Genomic DNA, 21,369 nt, shown 5'->3' with positions numbered 1-21,369 from the left:
GCGAGTCAACCGATATCAGCAGCCTCCTGCGATACCGGTCAACTCGCCGACTTGCCATACACGCACCGAATATCGTACGAAACGAGGTTTCGTACGATATTATCGGTGCTTGTATGGCCAGCTTAAATAGAAATGACTTGAGATAAATCAAGAGCACTTCAGAAGGTTATGTAGTTAGGCCTTTCATATAAGACTGCATGTTTTGTGGGCTTTCCTTGTCCTTTAACAGACCTGACAGAGTAGTTTGATCGGTAATACAAATAAATAACAGTAAATTTCGTACTTGGATTTTTTTCTGCTTTCTAGTTACTTGATTCAGTAATGACAACTAGATAGCAGTGTATGATTTTAGACTATTTTGTGGGTGGAAAGCCTGAAGGTCAGTTAGGTTAAGCTTTAAGCAAAAGCTTATTTGTTGACCTTGTGGGAAAACATATTTACTGTTCTAGATATTCTTGGAACCACAACTGATTGACTGATACAACAGTCTTGTACATTTGTAACCTTTTGATTAAAGGAAAACTATGCCTTTAGAATTAATACTTAACCTATAGATAATTTATATTGTAAAAATTACCTATAAAAGTATCTTGCCAAACGGGAATATACATATACGTATTGGTAAATATTGCTCTTTTACCTTAAGCCACCATTATGTGATGGTCTGTGTGCTCCATCAGAGATTACCTGACATGAAAAAGAGCAGCTGTGACTGTAAAGCTTATGCCACACATGGTGGATTTTTGGCCAGCATTTATCCCCCAATTCTCTTGAATCCGTGCTTTTTTGTGTCCGCATCCCAAAACACTTGAATATTCATTTTTGTGCTGAAATCCGCTTTGTGTGCCTGTACTTTGGCCAACTTGGTGGCTTTTGGTGCAGACGCAGAAGGGCGCTGATTTAAGCATATTCTTGACCTGCATTTTTTTGTTTGAAGTAAACCTTAAGGGCTGTGACACACGGGGAGATTAGTCGCTGGCGATTTACATTCTAGCCGATGGGATGGCATTGCAGAGAGATTAGACATAGTTTTAAATGCCAGTCACCAGGGCAGAGAATAGCAAAGGACTGGCAAACACTACATATATTTACAAATAAGTCAAAAACAATTTGCAAATTTGCGATGAATGTATATTGAAAAATGCTTAGAATTTTATGTTTTCTTTTATTAGACAAAATATTTTGGGTTGACTTGTCCTTTAAAGCTAATTGGTTTTGCAAAACATCAGAACATTTTACTAAAAAGAATGCTTGCTCTTCGGCCATTGTTTAACCACCATACAAAGGATGTTTGAATTTTATGTTCTCATTTAGAGATAAGATGACCAGCAAGACTTAGGGCTCTGGCAAACGGGGAGATTAGTTGCCCGCGACAAATCTCCCTTGTCACGGGCGACTAATCTCCCCGAACTACCATCCCACCAGCGAACATGTAAGTCGCCGGTGGGATGGTACACGCTGCGCAGGCGATTTCGGCAAATCACCGAAGTTGCCTCGCGAGGCATTTCCGGCGATTTGCAGAAATCGCGCCGCCGCGTGTGCCATCCCACCGGCGACTTACATGTTCGCCGGTGGGATGGCAACTGATGGCTCTCTGATGGCAACTCAGGGAGATTAGTCGCCCGCGAACAGGGAGATTTGTCGCGGGCGACTAATCTCCCTGTGTGCCAGAGCCCTTAAAACTGAAATACAAATCCATTATGTTCAAATAGCATATCTGGTATGTGCTAATGTGCTAGGAAAATATAGGCCCAGACACTTTAATGACAAAACCAACATCTACATAATAGCTTATCTACATACAACTAAATTACAGCATACAAAAGCCTATTCATCTTTTGGTGTTACTAGCCCAGAGCACTCTTCTGCCTTCCTTCATTTGTAAAATGAAAACCCTTATTAAACAAACATTCCTTAATCTAAAGGTGTGGCGTCCTAAAGTGATGCTGAAATGTTCTGAAATGTGTTTGAATTTATAGGAATGTACGTGATGGCATCATTAGTAGCATTCTTACTTGGGACACCGTTGTATAATGTGTCTTAGATATCAGACTTAATGTTAAGTCATTATTGTAGTTATATTGCCAATACTAATTTAATGCTGAACTTTTGTATGAAAGAAATCTAAATTAGGAATATAATCTAATTAAAGAACTGCATATTTCCCTGTAACATCAGTGTATAACAATGGAATGGTGTTGTAGGGTTCCCCCACCATACAACAAGCTTTGTTTTATGTCCATTGAGAATATTAACTTTCCAAATACCAAAAGGCTTGCTGGCGTTATTACAGTACAAGTCACAAGGCTGAATTTATGAACTTTGCCTTTTTTGTGGCAGGAGTTATATTTAACTGGATGAACAGCAATTACACTAAATAATTCATGACCAAGTACTGCTTTTCACATTGATCTTATCTAGCGTGGTTCTGTTCCAAAGATTCCTTTGTATGTGGTGCTCATTCACATTTCCGTTTTTAGAAGCTGGGTGCCTCTGGAGAGCTGAAATTGGCTTATGTGCGTTAGCTAACATTATACATTTCAGGCGAAGGCAAAATGTCATTCCCTGGGAGGTCAGAGCTGCATAAATTCTTTCATGCCCCTGGGGAGCTTCCGTTTTGGAAAAATAAACACCAGCTCTTCCATGCTGAGAGATTTTGTTTTGTGGTATCAGATGGTTTGCTAAATTTTCCAGATCACCCCCCCCCATGCTTTCTTTTTGATGCCTGAAATGCATTTGTTTGTATACGCTAGAAACCACTTCTTTCCTCATTGTATTAGTTGGGAGAATGGCAGCTTTTTGCTCTGTTTTTTTTTCTGAATATTTGTTTTTATGACAGTTCTCTATATTGACCAAATCTTTCCCTGGCCCCCCAGTCATCAGACTAGATGAAATACTTGATGAGTACAACATTTTGAATTTCAAATTGTTATACTTGATTGTCTGATTCCTGTTTCTTTTATTTTTTTTTTTTTTGTCATCAAGGGCTTTCTGTTATCTTGCCTTGTTTGACTCAATTTGCCACAGGTTCATTAATGTGTTGGTCAAGTCAAACTTAGTCCATTTATGTGAAGACCCTGTTCTTAATGCAGAAGTGCGGAGTTTGATCCAGTTCACTCTGGTTCATGTTGCATCACAAATCATTTGGTTGTAATTTCTTAATGGGTCCTTGCCCACAGACATAATTTGTTTGAAAGATCCATCTGTTTTAATCTGGTTTTCCATAGGTTGGTATTAGGTTTTCTTAGCTAACAATCACTCCATCGCATTTAAGGTCAAATGTGTGTGCTCAAAATTGAAACACCAATTTTGAGAAGACTTGCACTGCCTCCACACCTCTCAACACTTTTTGCATTTTATGAGTAGGTGGATTGCATTGAATATGCGGGTCTAGTGATTGCATTGTAGGGGTTTCAGCCTGTATGTGTCAGTGAACGCTAAAAGGCAGTAACGCACTGGATTTGATAGTTATCTTTGTTAAAATAATTTCTTTCCCCAATATCTAATAAAAGGCACTGTTTGCCCAGGTGCAGAAACTTATAGCAATCAATAAGGTATTCTTCGCTTTTAAACTGGTAAATGTTACCTGAACAAGCATAGTATCCAAGGCTATTGTGATACTAATATCTACAGTCAGTATTAATGTTTGTAAATCGTTTATGTATGTGAGTGTATAGGTTGTGTGTGCTGGGTTTACTTGGAAGGGTTGAACTTGATGGACTCTGGTCTTTTTTCAACCCCATGTAACTATGTAACCTGCTGATTAGTTGTTATGGGTTACTGATCCTGGGCAAGCATAATGCCTTTTATTACATACACCCTTTGCACAATATATATTTTTTAATATAACTATTATGCCTTAAAACTTTTTAAATGTTAAAAGTATTGACTTTTCACTCAGAAATGATCTGCTGAATGTATCTTGCTAATTGAAAAACAACTCCTGTTAGACAAGTCAGTTAATTTGGTTAGAAAATTCTAATTTTAGCCGTGATATTTAAAAATTATTTTTCTTATAGGTATGGCATCACAGCTGCAGGTGTTCTCCCCTTCTTCAGTATCGTCCAGTGCCTTTTGCAGTGCAAAGAAACTCAAAGTTGAGCCTTCTGGCTGGGATGTTACGGGACAGGGTAGCAGCAACAAGTATTACACACACACCAAAAACCTCCCAGTTGCTCAAGGACACGCAAGTTCATCTCACCAGGTAGCTGGTTTCAGTCTACCTGCCTACGAACCCAATCTCCTAATCCCTGCAGCAGCTGCAGAGCACATTGTGGTAACAGCTGCAGACAGCACAGACAGTGGGCCCACCACTTCCTTCCAGAACAGCCAAATCCTTACCCACAGAAGCAACGTTCCTTTACTGGACCCTTACCAAAAATGTGGACTGAAAAGAAAAAGTGAGGAGGTAGACAGCAACGGTAGTGTACAGATCATTGATGAACGGCCACCTCTGATGCTGCAAAACAGAACTGTGGTGGGTGCTGCTGCCACGACCACCACTGTAACCACTAAAAGTAGCAGTTCCAATGGTGAAGGAGACTATCAGCTTGTCCAACATGAAATTCTTTGTTCCATGACAAACAGCTATGAGGTTTTAGAATTTCTGGGAAGAGGTACGTTTGGGCAGGTGGCAAAATGCTGGAAGCGGAGTACCAAGGAGATTGTAGCCATTAAGATCTTAAAAAATCACCCTTCCTACGCCAGGCAAGGACAGATTGAAGTGAGCATCCTGTCTCGCTTGAGCAGTGAAAATGCTGATGAGTACAATTTTGTGCGTTCATATGAGTGCTTCCAGCACAAGAATCACACTTGCCTTGTTTTTGAGATGCTGGAGCAGAATCTTTATGACTTTCTGAAGCAGAACAAGTTCAGTCCGCTACCACTGAAATATATCCGACCCATCCTTCAGCAGGTAGCCACTGCTTTAATGAAGCTTAAGAGCTTGGGCCTAATTCATGCTGATTTGAAACCTGAAAACATTATGCTTGTGGACCCAGTGCGTCAACCATACAGGGTGAAGGTTATAGACTTTGGATCTGCAAGCCATGTATCTAAAGCAGTGTGTTCCACTTACTTGCAGTCTCGTTACTACAGGTAAGATTTTCTATTCTTCTGAAAGACTGGTCCAAATATATATATGTACCTGTAAAAACATTCCTGAGTGATACCTGCCAGCATCTGATAGTCAGTGTTTCCACTTAATATGTTTGCTTTTAAACAGGTGACCAGTAAATTCTGCCTGCTGATTAGTGACTTTTATTACATAACCCCTTAATATTTAAATAAAATATTTTTCTGGTTTTTGTGGCCTTTCAACACTGAGAGTGAATGGAATAAGTGGCAGTATATATAGAAACACTAAGGGGCAGATTTATCAAATCACGAGTTCGAATCCCGAAACAAAAATTTCTGAAGATCACAAATATCACGAAAATGCTTACGAAAAAATCCTATTAGTCACGATAATATCGTATTGGCGATCCGAAAGTCACTAAATTTTCGTACCGTACAATTGTAAACCAGTAAAACCTTTCTGATTTTTTCATGGAAGCGTTCGTGCAGTGTACGAAAAGTCGTGCGCCGTGTGAAAAAATCGTATGGACGCCTGAAAAAATCGGCGAAAATACGCTCGGAGCGTTCGTGCTTTGGTAAATGTGCCCCTAAGGCTAGAGTCATGCTGGTCCAAGAATGCCCCGTGCTTTAAGAATCATTTCAGCTTAGAAACTGCAGTTTCAGGTTGAATTACACTGCATGTGCCTATCGGGTGCAAGCACAACTTTCAGATTTTTAAAGCATAGGTGGTACAGATTATCAGCCTGCTCACATCCACAGACTGAGAATTTGCCCTGTGTGGCACTAGCCTAAAGCATATACAGAACTTGGAGTAAAGAAAATTTTTGAGAAATCTATTTTATTAATGATATTTTCTCTATATTTAAGCTGTTGCACATTTTTTATTATAGCTTGTGTACCAAAATAAAATGTTAATCTTTGCAGATAACAAGTAATTTCCTTCTATACTCCCTCCACCTTCTAAAGTCTGCAATTTTAATTCTGTCTTTGGATGATGACTCTTAGTTTACATAATCCTCCTTACCCTGGCTGACCTGAATTTAGCAGTTACATTGCCAGTAGCACAGCAAGCTTTCATAGCTAAGCTTAGAGGCATGTTTGGAAAGCACTTTTGAACAACTGACATAATTTAGCTTTGGTCTTTAATTCACATGTATTTGTATGCATTTTGTGTCCTAGATTCTTCCATCCCCTGTTCCATTCCATATGGAATACCATGTATACTAACCCAAAAGGTATCATTAACAATAAAGGAATAGTCTTATGAAATAAGTGCAACACTCCTTTGCCATGCTATCCTCTGAATATCAAGAGCTGTCAATTGAATTAAGGGTCTTTTTATGGGTCAAGTGACATCTTTTAATGCCATAATGATATTTTGATTCACTTTAATTTTAAACATTTTAATCCTTGTTTCTTTTTCCCATTGTACATCAACACCCACAAAATCCTTGGAACATGCTCTTCTCGTGAATTTTAGGTAATTAAGAGTTGCTGTAGCAACTATCATAGAGCAATAAAAAAGTTAATGTGTTTACCATTGCTCTGGTGCTGGCAAAAACAGTACAATAACAGATGGCTGTTAAGAGATAATTTACCAGTTGTATTTAATCTCTGCAGTTTCACTTCTCTCTTCTTATATGAAAGACACTTATTGAAAGTCATGCATATACAGCCGTGCTTCAAAGTCTGTGAACCCTTTTGGAATTTTTAATATCTGTATAGATATGACCTAAAACTGTTATTCACAGCATCCTAACACCTTTGCATGTGGAAAAAAATATGTGAACCTTTGCTTTCAGCAATAACTGCAACTTAATATTTTCAGTAACTGTTGATCACTCCTGCACATTGACCTGGAGGAATTATAGTCCATTCAATCTTAGGGCGAGGGCACTAGGTGCATATATCAGCTTTTCTCAGCCATGCAATTTTTGGGTATAGGACCCATTATCCAGAAACCCATTATCCAGGTGGTTCTGAATCATGGGAAAGTCATCTCCCGTAGACTCCATTTTAATCAAATAATTCAAATTATTTCCTTTTTCTCCCTAATAATAAGACAGTACCTTGTACTTGATCCCGACTATGATGCTTATTGGAGGCAAAACAATCCTATTGAATTTATTTAATGTTTATTACAGAAAATTACAAAAAGACCCCTTATCTGGAAAACACCAGGTCCCGAGCATTCTGGAAAACCGGGCCCATACCTGTACTACCATGTTTCCTTCTGGTATCCTTCTGACTTATCCTCATGTTCTTTAGTAAACTGTAGACAGGCAGCAATGTTCATTTTGTATAGTAGTAGCTTTCTCCCTAAAAACCTGCCAAGCACAACATTGTCGTTCAGTGTTCTTTTGATGGTACACTCATGAACACTGACAGTTGCCAATGCAAGAGAGGCATTTAGTTCCTTAGATGTTACCTAGTTTTAGGACTAGTTTAGGACAGATTGTGTTCCTGTTTATGCTAAAGTATTGAAAATTCAAAAGAGTTCACTATATCAGTAAACTGTCTTTATCGTTATCAGTGGAATGTAATGTATAAATGTTTATCATCTCTATAGCCATGTAATGCCACCTTGCCTTTTTTCCTATAACTTGCATGCAAACACAATTTCACCCGTAGCCGATTAACTTAACCTCACAGCCTAACATATTGAGAACCAGGGATGCATTTGTATGTAAAGGCCATCTCTAGGCCCCAAGCATTCCAGTTCACAGATCACTTATCTGCATTTTTGTTTTGTTTTTTTTATATTTATTTAAATTTTTTGTACAGAGCTCCTGAAATCATACTTGGTTTACCATTCTGTGAAGCGATTGATATGTGGTCGTTGGGCTGTGTCATAGCAGAATTGTTTCTTGGATGGCCCCTGTACCCAGGAGCATCAGAATATGATCAGGTAAGTCAGTGCCAGTGATGGACAGCTGGTAAAACATTAAGTGTGATTTTGGACATTACACCAAGCTTTCTGAAAAAAAAAACAAAACCTTTTACCTGAATGTAAAATTAGGGCTTTAAAAGCCCATCTGCTGTTCCAGCAAAAATGTCACCATTTAGCAAATATGCCCCAGAGGGTCAAGGAATGCAGGTTTTGTATACTGATAAATGATAATCGGCTGTTTTCTTCATAGGAGTCCATTATACAGGGTAATATAATTATCTACCTCAGAAGGGCCAGACATGGAGTAGCTTTAGTTTCCCAATAGGCAAAATTAATATTCAACATTAGCCTTTTTCACTGAACTCATGTTGAACAAGAGGATATACTGCCCCTTTAAGATGGTGTGTAGCATTTCTTGCACTCTTGAACTATTTTTTTTTATCAACTTTCAGTGGTTAACAATAAATAGCTCACATATTGGGTGGTTTCCTTTGACTGAGAAGCTACATGTGTTCTGAGAATCCTATCTGTAATGTGGGTGGGGTGGGTTGATGTTTTTCCTTAACTACGATAAGTCAGATCCAAAATGTGTTTTCCCTTGACAGTGACATCAAGTGATAATTTTGTTTCAAGTTATAATACCTATCAAAATTGCAGTGTTTCACTTCAGCATTCTTTCTAGCACAGTTCTAAGAACCCTTTTTTTCCTTTGTGCTTTTCTTTCTTGGAAAGCAGTTTCTTTAAAAAAAAATAAATAAAAAAAATGGCAGCAGGCCTTCTCGTGTGGTACATTCTTTGTTGTAGTTCTGTTAAAAAAAAAAAAAAAAAAAAAAAAAAAACCTGTATAAGCAGTATATACTTTCTGGATACAGCAGGATGTTTCCAAAGTCCTTGCTCTTCTTGTATTTTAATGCATTTAGTTTACTGTGTAAAGTTACTTTTCTAGACCAGCATTCACAAACCCTATTGTGTTCTCTGCTGCAACTCTTTAATTATGTTTCTTTTATTTTAATTCTTCTCTATGGTATATTTAATTCTGTTAAATGGGTTGTTCACCTTAAAATTAGTATGATGTAGAGAGTGATATTCTGAGAATCTGCAGTTAATCTTCACTTTTAGTTTTTAAATTATTTAGCTTTTAATTCAGAAGCTCTCCACTGTAATTTAAGCAACTGTCTGGTTTTCATGGTCCAAATACCCTAGCAACCAGGCAGTGGTTTGAATGAGAGGCTAGAATATTAAATAGGAGAGGGCCTAACTTGAAAGATAAGTGACAGTAAAAACAAAAATAATAAAACTGGAGTCTCACAGAGCAGGCGAATCGCTAGTGGAAAGACCTACACAGCTACACATGCTTTGGTTTTCCGAAGTTGCTAAATATTGCCTGCTTTTAAAGGTGGAGTGCCTTTAAAAAATAGGAGTAGGTGCCCAGCCAATTCGGGACAAATAACAGCATTTCATTGAAGCAGCCAAGAAGTTATTTAAATAATTCCAACATTGTTTACATTATTTCATCTGTATAAATTATTACATCGAAAATGTTATGTTCTGCATTGTACTTAAAAAAAGAAAGATGCTACATTTCTTCAAATATGTTTCTTGTTTTCTGCAGCATCTAGGACTGTTTATCAAGTTTTTAATTGAGACCTTTAACGCTCTCAACTCTGCTCAACTCACTAGACAAAGCTCTTAATGAATTAAAGGAAAATTAACACTAAAAATTTTAAAGTAAAAAATCTATTCTACGCTGCCCCAATAATTGCCCTATCCTGCAAACCATTTAGTATTTTGAATGCTTTATCATAAAATACCTGTTAAAACTTGGCTTCCGGTCATTTGAAAAAAGGCGATACGGCGATGCAGGGGAAACATACACTATGTGGCCATCGATTGATCGATCCTAGCCTTCCTTCTGTATAGGAAGGAGTCAGGCTAGGATCTATCAATCGATCGCCGCATAGTGGATGCTTCCCCTGCATAACCGTATCGCCTTTTTTCAAATGACCGGAAGCCAAGTTTTAACAGGTATTTTGTAATAAAGCATTCAAAATACTAAATGGTTTGCTGGATAGGGCAATTATTGGGGCAGGGTAGAATAATTTTTTACTGAAAAATTTTTAGTGTTACTTTTCCTTAGTATTTTGTTTTAACAGCTGCTCTCCTTTTTATGCACAAAACCATGTACTGTAGCTTTTAAAATATTGTCTTTGCCGGTTATGGATGCCTGTAAATTGCGGATGTTAAATTGCTGTCATCTATTTTTCAGATTCGATACATATCCCAGACTCAGGGCCTTCCTGCTGAATACCTTCTGAGTGCGGGAACAAAGACCTCCAGATTTTTCAACAGAGATCCAGACCTGGGCTACCCTCTATGGAGGCTAAAGGTTAGATTTGAACTTGTTTGAATCTTTCCTTAAAACACTTTTGAAAATATCAGAAATAAGTGATGCGGCTGTTATAGGTATATTTACCGTTTACCTTTATTTAGGGTGCAGATGTGCACCTATGCATTGTTTTTATTGTAACTGGCCTTGCATAGAAGCAAGAAGGGATGGGTCCCTTATTATCGCAGGGGGGTCAGTTGGTTATGGGTCCCTTATTATCACAGGGGGGTCAGTTGGTTGATGAGAACAGGGAAAAAGTAGAAATTCTGAACTCTTATTTTTCATCATATTTTGATTTTTCACTTGCTTATTAATAACCTGGAGGTGGGCATTAAAAGTACTGTTTCTATTTTTGCAGATGATACTAAATACTGCAAAACTAAGTTGCATGCAGGATGCACATTGGTAGAAATAATATAAAATAATAAAAAAGGATATTAATGAGTTGGATAGAGTGCAAAGATGTGCAAGTAAACTGGTAAAAGGAATGGAAGATTTAAACTGAGGATAGACCTTCAAGATTGGGGGTATTTTCTCTTGGAAAAAAAGGGAAATGATTACTGTACAAGTACATTAGAGGGCATTATAGACAGATGGGCGGTGGGCTTTTTTCCCATAAAAATAATCAGTGCACCAGAGGCCACCCCTTTAGATTAGAGGAATGTAACTTTCATTTTTCACGATGAGGGCAGTGAGGTTGTGGGATGCCCTTCCAAATGATGTTGTAATGGCAGATTCTTTTAATGCCTTTATGAATGCCTTGCATGATTTCTTGGACAAGCATAATATCCAAAGCTATTGTGATACTAAAATATGCAATTAGTATTGATGTTGGTAAACTGATATAGTTTATATCAGCGAGTGTATAGATAGACCCATACTAACCTATGTGTGTGCATTGAGATTTGCTTGAAAGGGTTAAACTTGCTGGACTTAACTCTTTTTTTTCAACCGAACTTAACTATGTAGGCATAGAGTGAAGCTTAGTGTCTTCTAGAATTTATCTGATGTAGCAAAATAAGAACTGATTATTCTTTTAAAACCAGAACCAATTTACTCATGTATAAAGAAATAGGAAGCTCAGATTCATAGCATGCTTGTGTGGTCTTTCTTCAGTTACCTCCAAGCTGGTTTGAGCATAAATATGAAGAAGTACAAAAAAAACTATTTGTTCAGGGTTAGTTAGTTAGATATTTGCTTTGTATCTTTTGGGCTTTCTTAATTTGTACAGTCTTGTCAATGCTAAAACTTCCCTTTGGGATGTCATCGGTTAGCATCCAATGTTGATAGTGTTTTAAGGTATTCTATGGGATGTTTGTAGGCCACTACCTATACCACTAGGCTTCTTTCTATTAGTGTCAAGGCACTAGACCAGGGGTCTCAAACTCGCGGCCCGGGGGCCATTTGCGGCCCTCGGTACAATATTTTGTGGCCCGCACCAACGCCTTCTCAAAAGCAATGAATGGATCACGATTTTCATTGCGATTCAAGGGATAATGCAAGGCACAGCGGGCGGGAGCTGCTGATTGCGGAAATGACGTTATGCCATCATAACAGTTATTATGGGAAGATGTTCTGTGTGCACAATTAGCTCCTTAGCAGCTAATTGTGCACACAGAACGTCTTCCCATAATAACTGTTATGATGGCATAACGTCATTTCCGCAATCAGCAGCTCCCGCCTGCCGTGCCTTGCATTATCCTTTGAAAGCCAATTTTTTGTGAAATCCCTTATGCGGCCCAGCCTCATCCTGACTTTGCCTCCTGCGGCCCCCAGGTAAATTGAGTTTGAGCCCCCTGCACTAGACCATTCTGAGGACAGAATGCTTAGATTAAAAGTTATATATACTTTGCTCTTAGGTCTCTGATACATTTTAATATTTTTCAGGCACCAGATGAACATGAAATGGAAACAGGAATAAAATCGAAAGAGGCGCGAAAGTATATCTTTAATTGCTTGGATGACATGGCTCAGGTGAATATTTATAAAAAAGAAAAGGGTGATAAAGGAGCTGCAACATCCTCCTCTCTCCAATTGTGGGTCTACAATAAAGCAGGTCCCTAAAAGCATACTAAAATCATGCAACCAATTAAAATACATAGCCATGTGTACCAATATAAAATGTATTAATTGAGACAATATAAAGCCAAGAGAACCAATCTGGTAAATCTGCCTGTCTGTTAATATGTTTTTTTTCCTTCTCTTTAAGGTGAATATGTCTACAGATTTAGAGGGCACAGATATGTTGGCAGAGAAAGCAGATAGGAGGGAATATATTGACTTGTTGAAGAAAATGTTAACCATTGATGCTGATAAAAGGATAACTCCACTGAAAACATTAAACCATCCATTTGTCACTATGACACACCTACTGGATTTCCCACATAGCAACCAGTGAGTATTTATATGACTAAATGGATGTTTATTATAAGCAAATTCTCATGTACTTACTCTGTGCAACCAGTAATATTTTCTTGTAGCATTGCAGATCTTCCAGTGAAGGGATTAAGGCACTTATTCTATGTAAAAGAATAAGCATAATGTTACCGATTATTCATAGTATGAATACAAATGTAGTATTTATCTTTTGCACAGTGTATAGATGATAGATCTCATGGTTTTTTTCTATATCACAATAAAGGTAGGTATTGTTTAAATCAATTTATATCCTGATTTTTGTGTGTGTTTGTACATATTTAGATTTATAATCTGTTGCTAAATGTGTAAAATACAGAAAGATATGATAGAAAAAGAACAAGACAAAAATATCTTTAAAACATAATGGTTTGCAGATTAAAGAATTAACTGCATGTATGAAAGTTTTAATAATTATATAAAACAAATGTATTGTATGGAAAATCTTAAAAGTATTGAGCTTCATAATGTTACTGCCTCATACTGAGACTTTATCATTAAGAGTGAAGTTGTAAAAAGGTTGCTCTTGATGTGTATGTATATATAACTACAATTAGCTATAACTAAACAAAGTTAAAGCTGTAATGAGGGAGCACTGTATAACCACCAATAGTGTGTATAGGCATTTATTAAATATTTTGAAATGTACTTAACAAAGAACTGCTTTTTTTTCTAGTGTGAAGTCTTGTTTTCAGAATATGGAGATTTGTAAGAGAAGAAGTAATATGTATGATACCGTGAATCAGATCAAGAGTCCATTTACCACACATGTTGCTCCTAACACAAGCACAAACTTGACTATGAGCTTCAACAACCAGCTTAACAGTGTGCACAATCAGGTATGGGGTATGATGTTAATCATACATTTTCAACGCAAATGATGTTGAATATAAAAAAAGTCTAATACTTTGTAATGGCATTATATCCATTCCAACCCTTTTGCTTACAATTAGTTTAAAGAAAAAAATCTTCTAAACTTTTTTTTGTATTGTGTATCTGCCATTTGTTATTAAATAGACAGCAAAGAGAGATTCCATTGTTTGTTCTTTTTTATATTTGCATTAATCTGCAGCAAGTAGCCACTTAAATAGGACTATCAAACGTCCAAACAAATTTCCATTTCACTTTTAGAGCTAGGGGAATCGCAAATGGTGTAACCTCAGCGTGTTCTTGTTGTTTGCAGGCTAGTGTTCTGGCTTCAAGCTCGACGGCTGCAGCTACTCTTTCCCTTGCCAACTCTGATGTTTCGCTGCTTAACTATCAGTCGGCATTGTACCCACCAGCTGCTGGTCCAGTTACAGGAGTTACACAGCAAAGTGTCTCTCTGCAGCCTGGAACAACTCAGCTCTGCACTCAAACTGATCCATTCCAGCAGACGTTCATTGTCTGCCCCCCAGCATTTCAAGGTATGCCTATGAAGCTTTGCTTTTGCATGGGTAGGAAAGTAGTTTGTAGTGTTTTTCCTGTTGCATCTTTAATTTCAATTGGCAGAAACAATAAAAACTTTTGGCTTCAACATCTGCATCAAAATCAAGACAGCTATATAAAAACTGAGGATTTTGCAATATTATTTTAATACAATTTAAATTATTGAAGCTTCCTGGTATAGTTCTTTCAGAAAATTGTAGTTCTTTGTAGCTTACAGATTCTTAGAAATTAAGCAGATATGTGAAGAAAGTACCTCTGCATATTGATATAAATATCAATATACAGCATTCATTTGACCCTTTCAAAGAGGGAAATATGTAGTATATAAATATTTACAAGCATTGGATTATCCCTCCAGTAGCCTTTGCTGTGTCTGTATGTATTATTTGTGTGTTCTTCAAGCTGCTGGACTTCAAGCAACAACCAAGCATTCCGGGTTTCCAGTTCGAATGGACAATAGTGTTCCCATTGTTCCACAAGCTCCAGCTGCTCAGCCCCTCCAGATCCAATCTGGAGTTCTAACACAGGTAATCTATCTGGTTAGTCTAAGTTGTATACTGTAAGTTATTTTTAAGAAAAAAAAGGGGTTTAAATCTATAAAAGTGCTAATAATTTGTTACTTTTTGCCACGCAAGTCTGTCGACAAATTGAGCAGCCGAAAATAGCTTTGTTAATGGGTATTTATTAAAGCTGACTTTGGCAGCTGATGAAATCAGACTGTGTCTCTATCCATGTTAAATCATAACCTAACATTTAAACCATACATTTGCAAAATTGTAAATAATTTGCTCCTTAGTGGCCCAGATGTCTAGTTTGTAATGGTCCCTGTGCTTGCAAGGATTTTAGTTCATAAATTGCTTACAGTGGTATCCTTTAAAAAATCGTTCATAAGCAGATTTAATAAAAATTGGTCCATTACAAGACCCTGTGGCACAATGCATATATACATACATACATACAGTTACAACTAACAGAATGCCACCACAGTCTGAGACTAACGCTTTGGATTAGATTTGCCTTGCCAAAATCTAAGTAGACTGCAACTTCTAAAACACAATTGTCTAGCTTTCTTCCATACTCTCTTTGCATTACAAAACCTTTCTGATTACTAGTTAAATGGCTTTCTCCATTATATAACCATCAAAAGGACCTCTTGGCAAATCTTCAAATAACTCCATAACAGATGCCAAACTTACAGGCCTTTTATTGCCTGGTTGGTACTCTAAAGGTAACTGATATTTTGACCACCACTGTTATGCATCTGCTGTCTAAACGTCCCATGTGTCATTAGTAGGGAGGCGCCTAATCCACAATTTTAGGATCCAGCCGAATCCCATGGAAAGATTTGGCTAAATACGAAAACGAAGCACTATTTTAGGATCTGGGTGAACCCCGAATCCTTTGGAAAGATTTGCCTGAATTCCCAAACGAAGGGTTAAAGACAGCTACACGTTTTGCACACTGTGAATATTTTTACGTGACAAAAAATAACATTATTTAAGGATTCGGATTTGGCATTGATTCAGCTGAATAAGAATCCTGCTGAAAAAAGCCAACTCCTGAATTCCAGGATTGCAGCCCTAGTCATTGGCTTTGGATATACTATATCCTGTGTCACAAAGTCACAAATGTTTTAAACTAATCATTCTGTATTACAGTATAGAGTCCTGTAACACAGCCTTGTCTACTGTATAAACTAAAGGGAAAGAATTCCACTAACATTTTCCACTGTAACAAGTTGTTTTTTTTTTAATGGGCCCACACTCTCAACTGGTGAGTTTGGTCTTAGCACGCAAATCAATCAGTTCCTTGTTTTGTGATTTTTGCTAATCGATGACATCTACGTACATATTTATATGATTCAGCTGACAATGACATACTGCAATAAGTATCGTAAGAGAAGCATATTACATGTGACAGTCCCTTGTGCATGCCATAAACCGCACAATTTTTATCTATTATAGTGGGAGGAGGCTGTCATCAATTTTTAATGTTTTACTTTTGCAACAATGCTTACCTCAAAACGAGCTGTGTCAAATAGGACAACTTTGATTTAAAAAAAAAAAAAAAAAAAAAACTTTCCAGGGCTAATTTTAATTTATCTAATGGCAACACATGTAGTATAAAATCTATTTGTAATTGTTTTTAAAACCTATGTATTTCTTACTGTTTATATTTGCTGACTCCTAAAACATTGACTTGCTGAAAGTCAGCTGATTATAACTGATTAGAAGACCTGGAGGAGGCTTGACTCCTGTTAACATTGTTTTAAGAACCAGGGACCAGAAAACAGAACAAGACAGCCAAACAAATAACTTCAAATAATTTGATTAGCATTTACAGGTACATGAACATTGGTAAAAATGTGTAATGCATATTAGAAAGTTGCTTACAATTACATTTTCTTTCATTATGCAAAAAAATAAAATAATCAGTTTTTGGGTAGGGGAACCATTTTAAATACATTTACAAGCATTCCTCACATAATTTTATCCTGACACACTGTAAAAGGAGTCATTTTTTATGGCTACATTTTTTTTAATCCTAGGTTAATAGCCTTGCTCTTAAAATGCATCACAGCTGATGCACTTCCATTGATTTCCGAAAGCAGTTGTCTAAAAATACATCAGCCTGCTTTTGTTTTGATTAAATGCCATTATTAATAAGCTTTTCAGTTGAAACATGACCGCTGAAACATCATGCATGAAGATGAAACACATTTTAATGAGTTAAATGGCAGTAATAGCGACTTATAAAATTAGCATGCGTTTTTATGTTTATGCAGAACTGTAGGATTTTATTTCATTTTACAGTTGATTTCCACCTTACCTGTTTTGTAGTAATTATTGGAAGAAGAAACGGATATCCGTTTGATTAGCTACTCATTGCTCTAAATGATTATATCCTGTTCTGTTTTTTAAGAACTTATAGCTGTAACAGATGTAGGGCATTATACTAGTAAGTTACCAGTAAAAATGATTTGAATGTGTCTGGCTATTTATGCCATAGACTTGCTGTTGCTTGAATTGGGTAGTGACGTTTGTAGCTGCTTAGAAGACCGCAAAGCCGTTAGCATGGTTTGTCTGCTGCCATAAAAACCTATTTGTGTAATGTATGCTGCAGCTACCCCGGGCTGGGTGGTTTTCTCTGAACAGGGGCACCAGCCCGGGGTACAAGGCAAGCGTCTAAAGTCACTACGGGGTGCCTAACATTTTGGCACCCCCAAGTGACTTAGCCTTTCCTTCTCTTTTTAAGGTGCAGTGGCTAACTACCACTGGTTCTTTTAAAGACATTGTTTACCTTTACATTAACTGTTATTATGACATAGACATTGATATTCTTGGGCAATTTGCAATTAGTTTTCATTTTTTACTTGTTTTTTTTCCGGATACATGGCATTTTGTTTAGCAGCTCTCCAGACTGGAATTTCAATAGCTGTCTGGTTGCAAGGGTCTTACCTTAGCAATCATCAAGCAGAGGTTTAAATGAGAGAATGTAATATAAATAGAGAAGCTGAATAGAAAGATAAAGGAAAAAAAAAGTAACACATAGTTTTTGTTTTGGTTGCAGTTACCTATTACTTTAAAAAACAAGATTTTTTTTTTTTCTTGTGAGAGCTTAGGTTTCTCATCTGTGCTTCAAATATATATTTAAGTGCTTGTGATTTGTTTTGCAAGCACACATTTAGAAAAAGCTGGATTTTCTGGCTAATATTTTGATGACTCTTGCTTACCCATCCTTAGATACCCATAGTACTTATTGCTGTAGACTTTATGGCTAAATGTGCAATTTAATTAAAGGAATAGAGTAGTTGAAACCATTATATACCAATCACCCTTTTTGATGCACTAATTGCATTACATGTGAACTTGGTGTCCTTGGTGTGCGCAGCCACTGTAAGATCATAGAGCCCTCTGTTCTATAATGCTACTTAGAAAGAAATGACAAAACAGAGGCCCCTGGGCTTCATATTTAGGATACCACATCACTTAAAGCTGAGAACAGCAGCAATGAGAGAACCCAGAGTGGAGAGACCAGCAATAACTGCTATTGTCCATGCACACACCATTCATTTATTTGCATAACATTAATCAGTCAGTTGGCTTTCAATAGACATAATGGTGTGCAAATGACAAGGAATAGGCCAGGCATGGTCAGAAGCCCTGGAACTCAATTTTTTTTCTTTTTTTTTTTGCTGCCAATTTTCTGCGTATAGGGAGAAGGGGGTCAATGACCATTGTATTGTTAGGCACACAAACATTTTTATAACAAGAATGCATTTTTTTTTTTTAAAAACAACTGTATTGGGAAAAGTGCATGTTTTGCAAAGTCTCATCAAAGTTGAACAACCCTTTCAGATTGTATTTATGTATCATATAATAACGTTATTTTCCATTTTGTGTGTTTAAATATATAATGCCAACCATGTGGCCTTCATTCATATGGGGTCATTTACAACCACAAGTACAGTATACAAAGTGGTTTCAACACAAATTGCCGTGTTTTTTGACAACAATGTAGAAATCACCCCTCCTCAGAAGGTTCGGCTGAAGTGTTCATCCTTTCAAAGCATGGCATTAAAATGGCACTAGCACTATGCTAAGGGAGCCATGAAATTACTGATACATTCATGGTAGCGCTAGCTCCAGGGTTCCCAAGCCTCAATATGCACACTGGCACAATTTAACAGTGGGGGGGACAGGATGAACATACTAGTGTGGGCACAACTAAATGAAAGAGCAAGAAGCATGTGGGGAAACAAGTAGCTTTAATGAATGGTGTCAGTATGTGCAACAACTTGTCCATTTTAGAGCAACAACACTTGCAATGTCCTTAGTAAATGACTGCTATAGACTAGCCTAAAACTTTTCAGTAAGGGTTGGTTAATTTTTATTTTGTTTCTTAAAATATCTTATTATCCAGAACTGTTCTTTAGTAAACTCCACTGAAACACTAACTGCATTTTTTATATAGGTTGCATTTTAAATGGGATTTAATGCTGGTTTAAAATTAACAACATTTTTTGGTAATGCTCATGTGGAAATGGCTGTAGTTATGGGCAGTCATGGGGATGTTTGGCTAGAAAGTGTGTAGTCCTGGTGGATTCGGTGGCTCAAATGGAGAGGACTTTCCTTCAGAGTACTGTAGGAGTCAAGTAATTTAAAAAAGTAGCTAAGCATCCTAGTGTATAACCTTCTTCCTTTCTGCTTACTCCTAAACTTGACGTTTTTTGCGCAGGTAGCAAAAGCTGATTTACTGAAACAAAAAAGGGATTTTTTTTTTTAATTGCCATATGACCTATTATTAGATGTGCAGAAATAGTCTTGAATCCTTTAACACATTACTTGCTTGTTTATTTTTCAATTTCAGAAACATTTTATTTCATCACCTTTAGAAATACTTTTATGACATTTTACTGATTTGATTACAATGTTGCAATTTCCTCTCATTATTTCATCTTGACCTGGATTTTTTTTTTTTTTTACACACCATTAAGAAGTCCACCCTCTTAAGTTTGAAGAACTGGGATTACCTTATTGAAGGAGTTTCACACAATATAAACTCTAATGGTATTGTAAAACCACTGTTTCATTCACTTCCTAATCTACGTTTCAGGGAAGCTGCACCCCCCTAATGGTAGCAACTCTTCATCCACACGTAGCCACCATCACTCCGCAGTATGCGGTGCCATTTACCCTGAACTGCGCAGCCGGGCGGCCGGCGTTAGTTGAACAGACTGCTGCCGTACTGGTAATTTGTTTCACTTGAATGTGTACACTAACAGTCTCCTTCTTATACATACTATTATATATTCCTTTCTTCCTGATAGACAACTTTTCAGAAGAGCATGGAAGCATGTGCTCCATCTTGTGGCTGTGTTCTTGCAACATTTTAAGCAGCGCATTCTTAATGTTTACTTGTTTCCTTTATTATTTTTCCTCCCAAATGATTGCTGCAGTGCTGTCTGCCTCTTACATTTCAGCCTGGCTTTCTTTAAAGCAGCAGGGTTAATCAGGGAATAAATGTTGGTTTTGCTTTCTACAGTGCAGCTTTTTTTCTTTTCAACCAATGAGCTTGTATCTTTTCAAGGTTTCTCACAATAATATTTGCCAGTCTGCAAAAATTTACTGCAAAGCGTTTATTTGGAGCAAGTTGTTTGGGTTACACAATGAGTCTGTAGTTGTGCTGTGTTCTGAAATTTACTGTTTCTAATTCCTTTCAACTTGCTTAGTCAACCTATGTTTTAAACTTTATTAGTTTACACACAATTAAATTTTCCACCTGTTTTATAACCTTCCCTGCCTCCATTATATAGAAACCTTGCTTGAGGACAATGCTCTCTGGTCGAGAACCTGTTCAGGCTTTTAACATGCACACATTCTGCCGTTTTGCATGATAGTTTCCTGGATTTTTGCCCAGGATTTGGGTCAGATTTTACACTGAGAACAAAATGCCCTGTGAAGCAGCTTGCGTATGCAAAGCATATGTGTTCTGTTTTGTTGAAGGCCATACTTTATTGGGTCTTGTACATTTCTCTGTTTGTATACTGCATGATGTTGTTTGGCACAAGACTATTAGAAATGTTTCTTACAATTTTTAGCGTCCCCCTAACAGTTTCATTAGCCAGCTTTTTTTATGCTAATTAGTGTACAGACAGATTTTGTGGGATCAGAATGACAGATAAAGAACAGACTTTGATATAGCCAAATCAAAAATTTGCTAAACTAGTGAATGTATCAATGTATTTATGATCACGGGATAATCTCCGTGAATGTGAGCCCATGTGATCCAGATGGGCCAGTGTCTTGCTTAATGCAGTTATATTGCGAATAAATAACCATCTAGTGTTCAGCAGTCACGTGAAATACCTGAAAGCCAAGCCTTTTTAGGGGACTTATTACCAATAAGGGGCTTTACTAGCAGTTGGCAACCTGGAAAGCAGGGCAGCTTTCAGAGCCCCAATTGTTTGCCACTTTGTAATGGACTGTGTACCACATGGCTGCTAAAAGTTTAAACCTTACTAGCTTAAAGAAAATTTAGAGATGCTGACCCATGTGTTTTCTGCTTCTCTACCCAAAAGCACCACAGCCCTACAGCTGTGAAGATTTAGGCACATGCTCATTCTGTTCTTGGACTGCTATCATTTGTCAATAAACTGACCCTAGGAACTGAC

At 37.3% G+C, this 21,369-nt stretch overlaps 1 protein-coding gene across 5 annotated transcripts in view; it reads left to right on the top strand.

Moving 5' to 3' along the window:
- The window catches only part of hipk1 (homeodomain interacting protein kinase 1), a 51,728-nt gene that overhangs the window by 9,113 nt on the left and 21,246 nt on the right, over positions 1–21,369 (top strand). For 3 of the 5 annotated variants that reach the window (XM_012964479.3, XM_012964485.3, XM_012964473.3), the window contains exons 2-10: positions 4,020–5,097; positions 7,861–7,984; positions 10,233–10,352; positions 12,240–12,326; positions 12,562–12,746; positions 13,444–13,606; positions 13,951–14,173; positions 14,598–14,722; positions 19,812–19,946. In XM_012964479.3, the coding sequence (XP_012819933.1) occupies positions 4,022–5,097; positions 7,861–7,984; positions 10,233–10,352; positions 12,240–12,326; positions 12,562–12,746; positions 13,444–13,606; positions 13,951–14,173; positions 14,598–14,722; positions 19,812–19,946 (2,238 nt within the window). In that variant the 5' untranslated portion in view covers positions 4,020–4,021. 5 annotated transcript variants of the gene reach the window in all.

This window comes from Xenopus tropicalis, chromosome 2, assembly GCF_000004195.4.
Source record: "Xenopus tropicalis strain Nigerian chromosome 2, UCB_Xtro_10.0, whole genome shotgun sequence".
Classification (NCBI taxonomy): domain Eukaryota; kingdom Metazoa; phylum Chordata; class Amphibia; order Anura; family Pipidae; genus Xenopus; species Xenopus tropicalis.
Note: the sequence above shows the minus strand (reverse complement) of the source record. Positions and strands in the feature narration are given on the sequence as shown.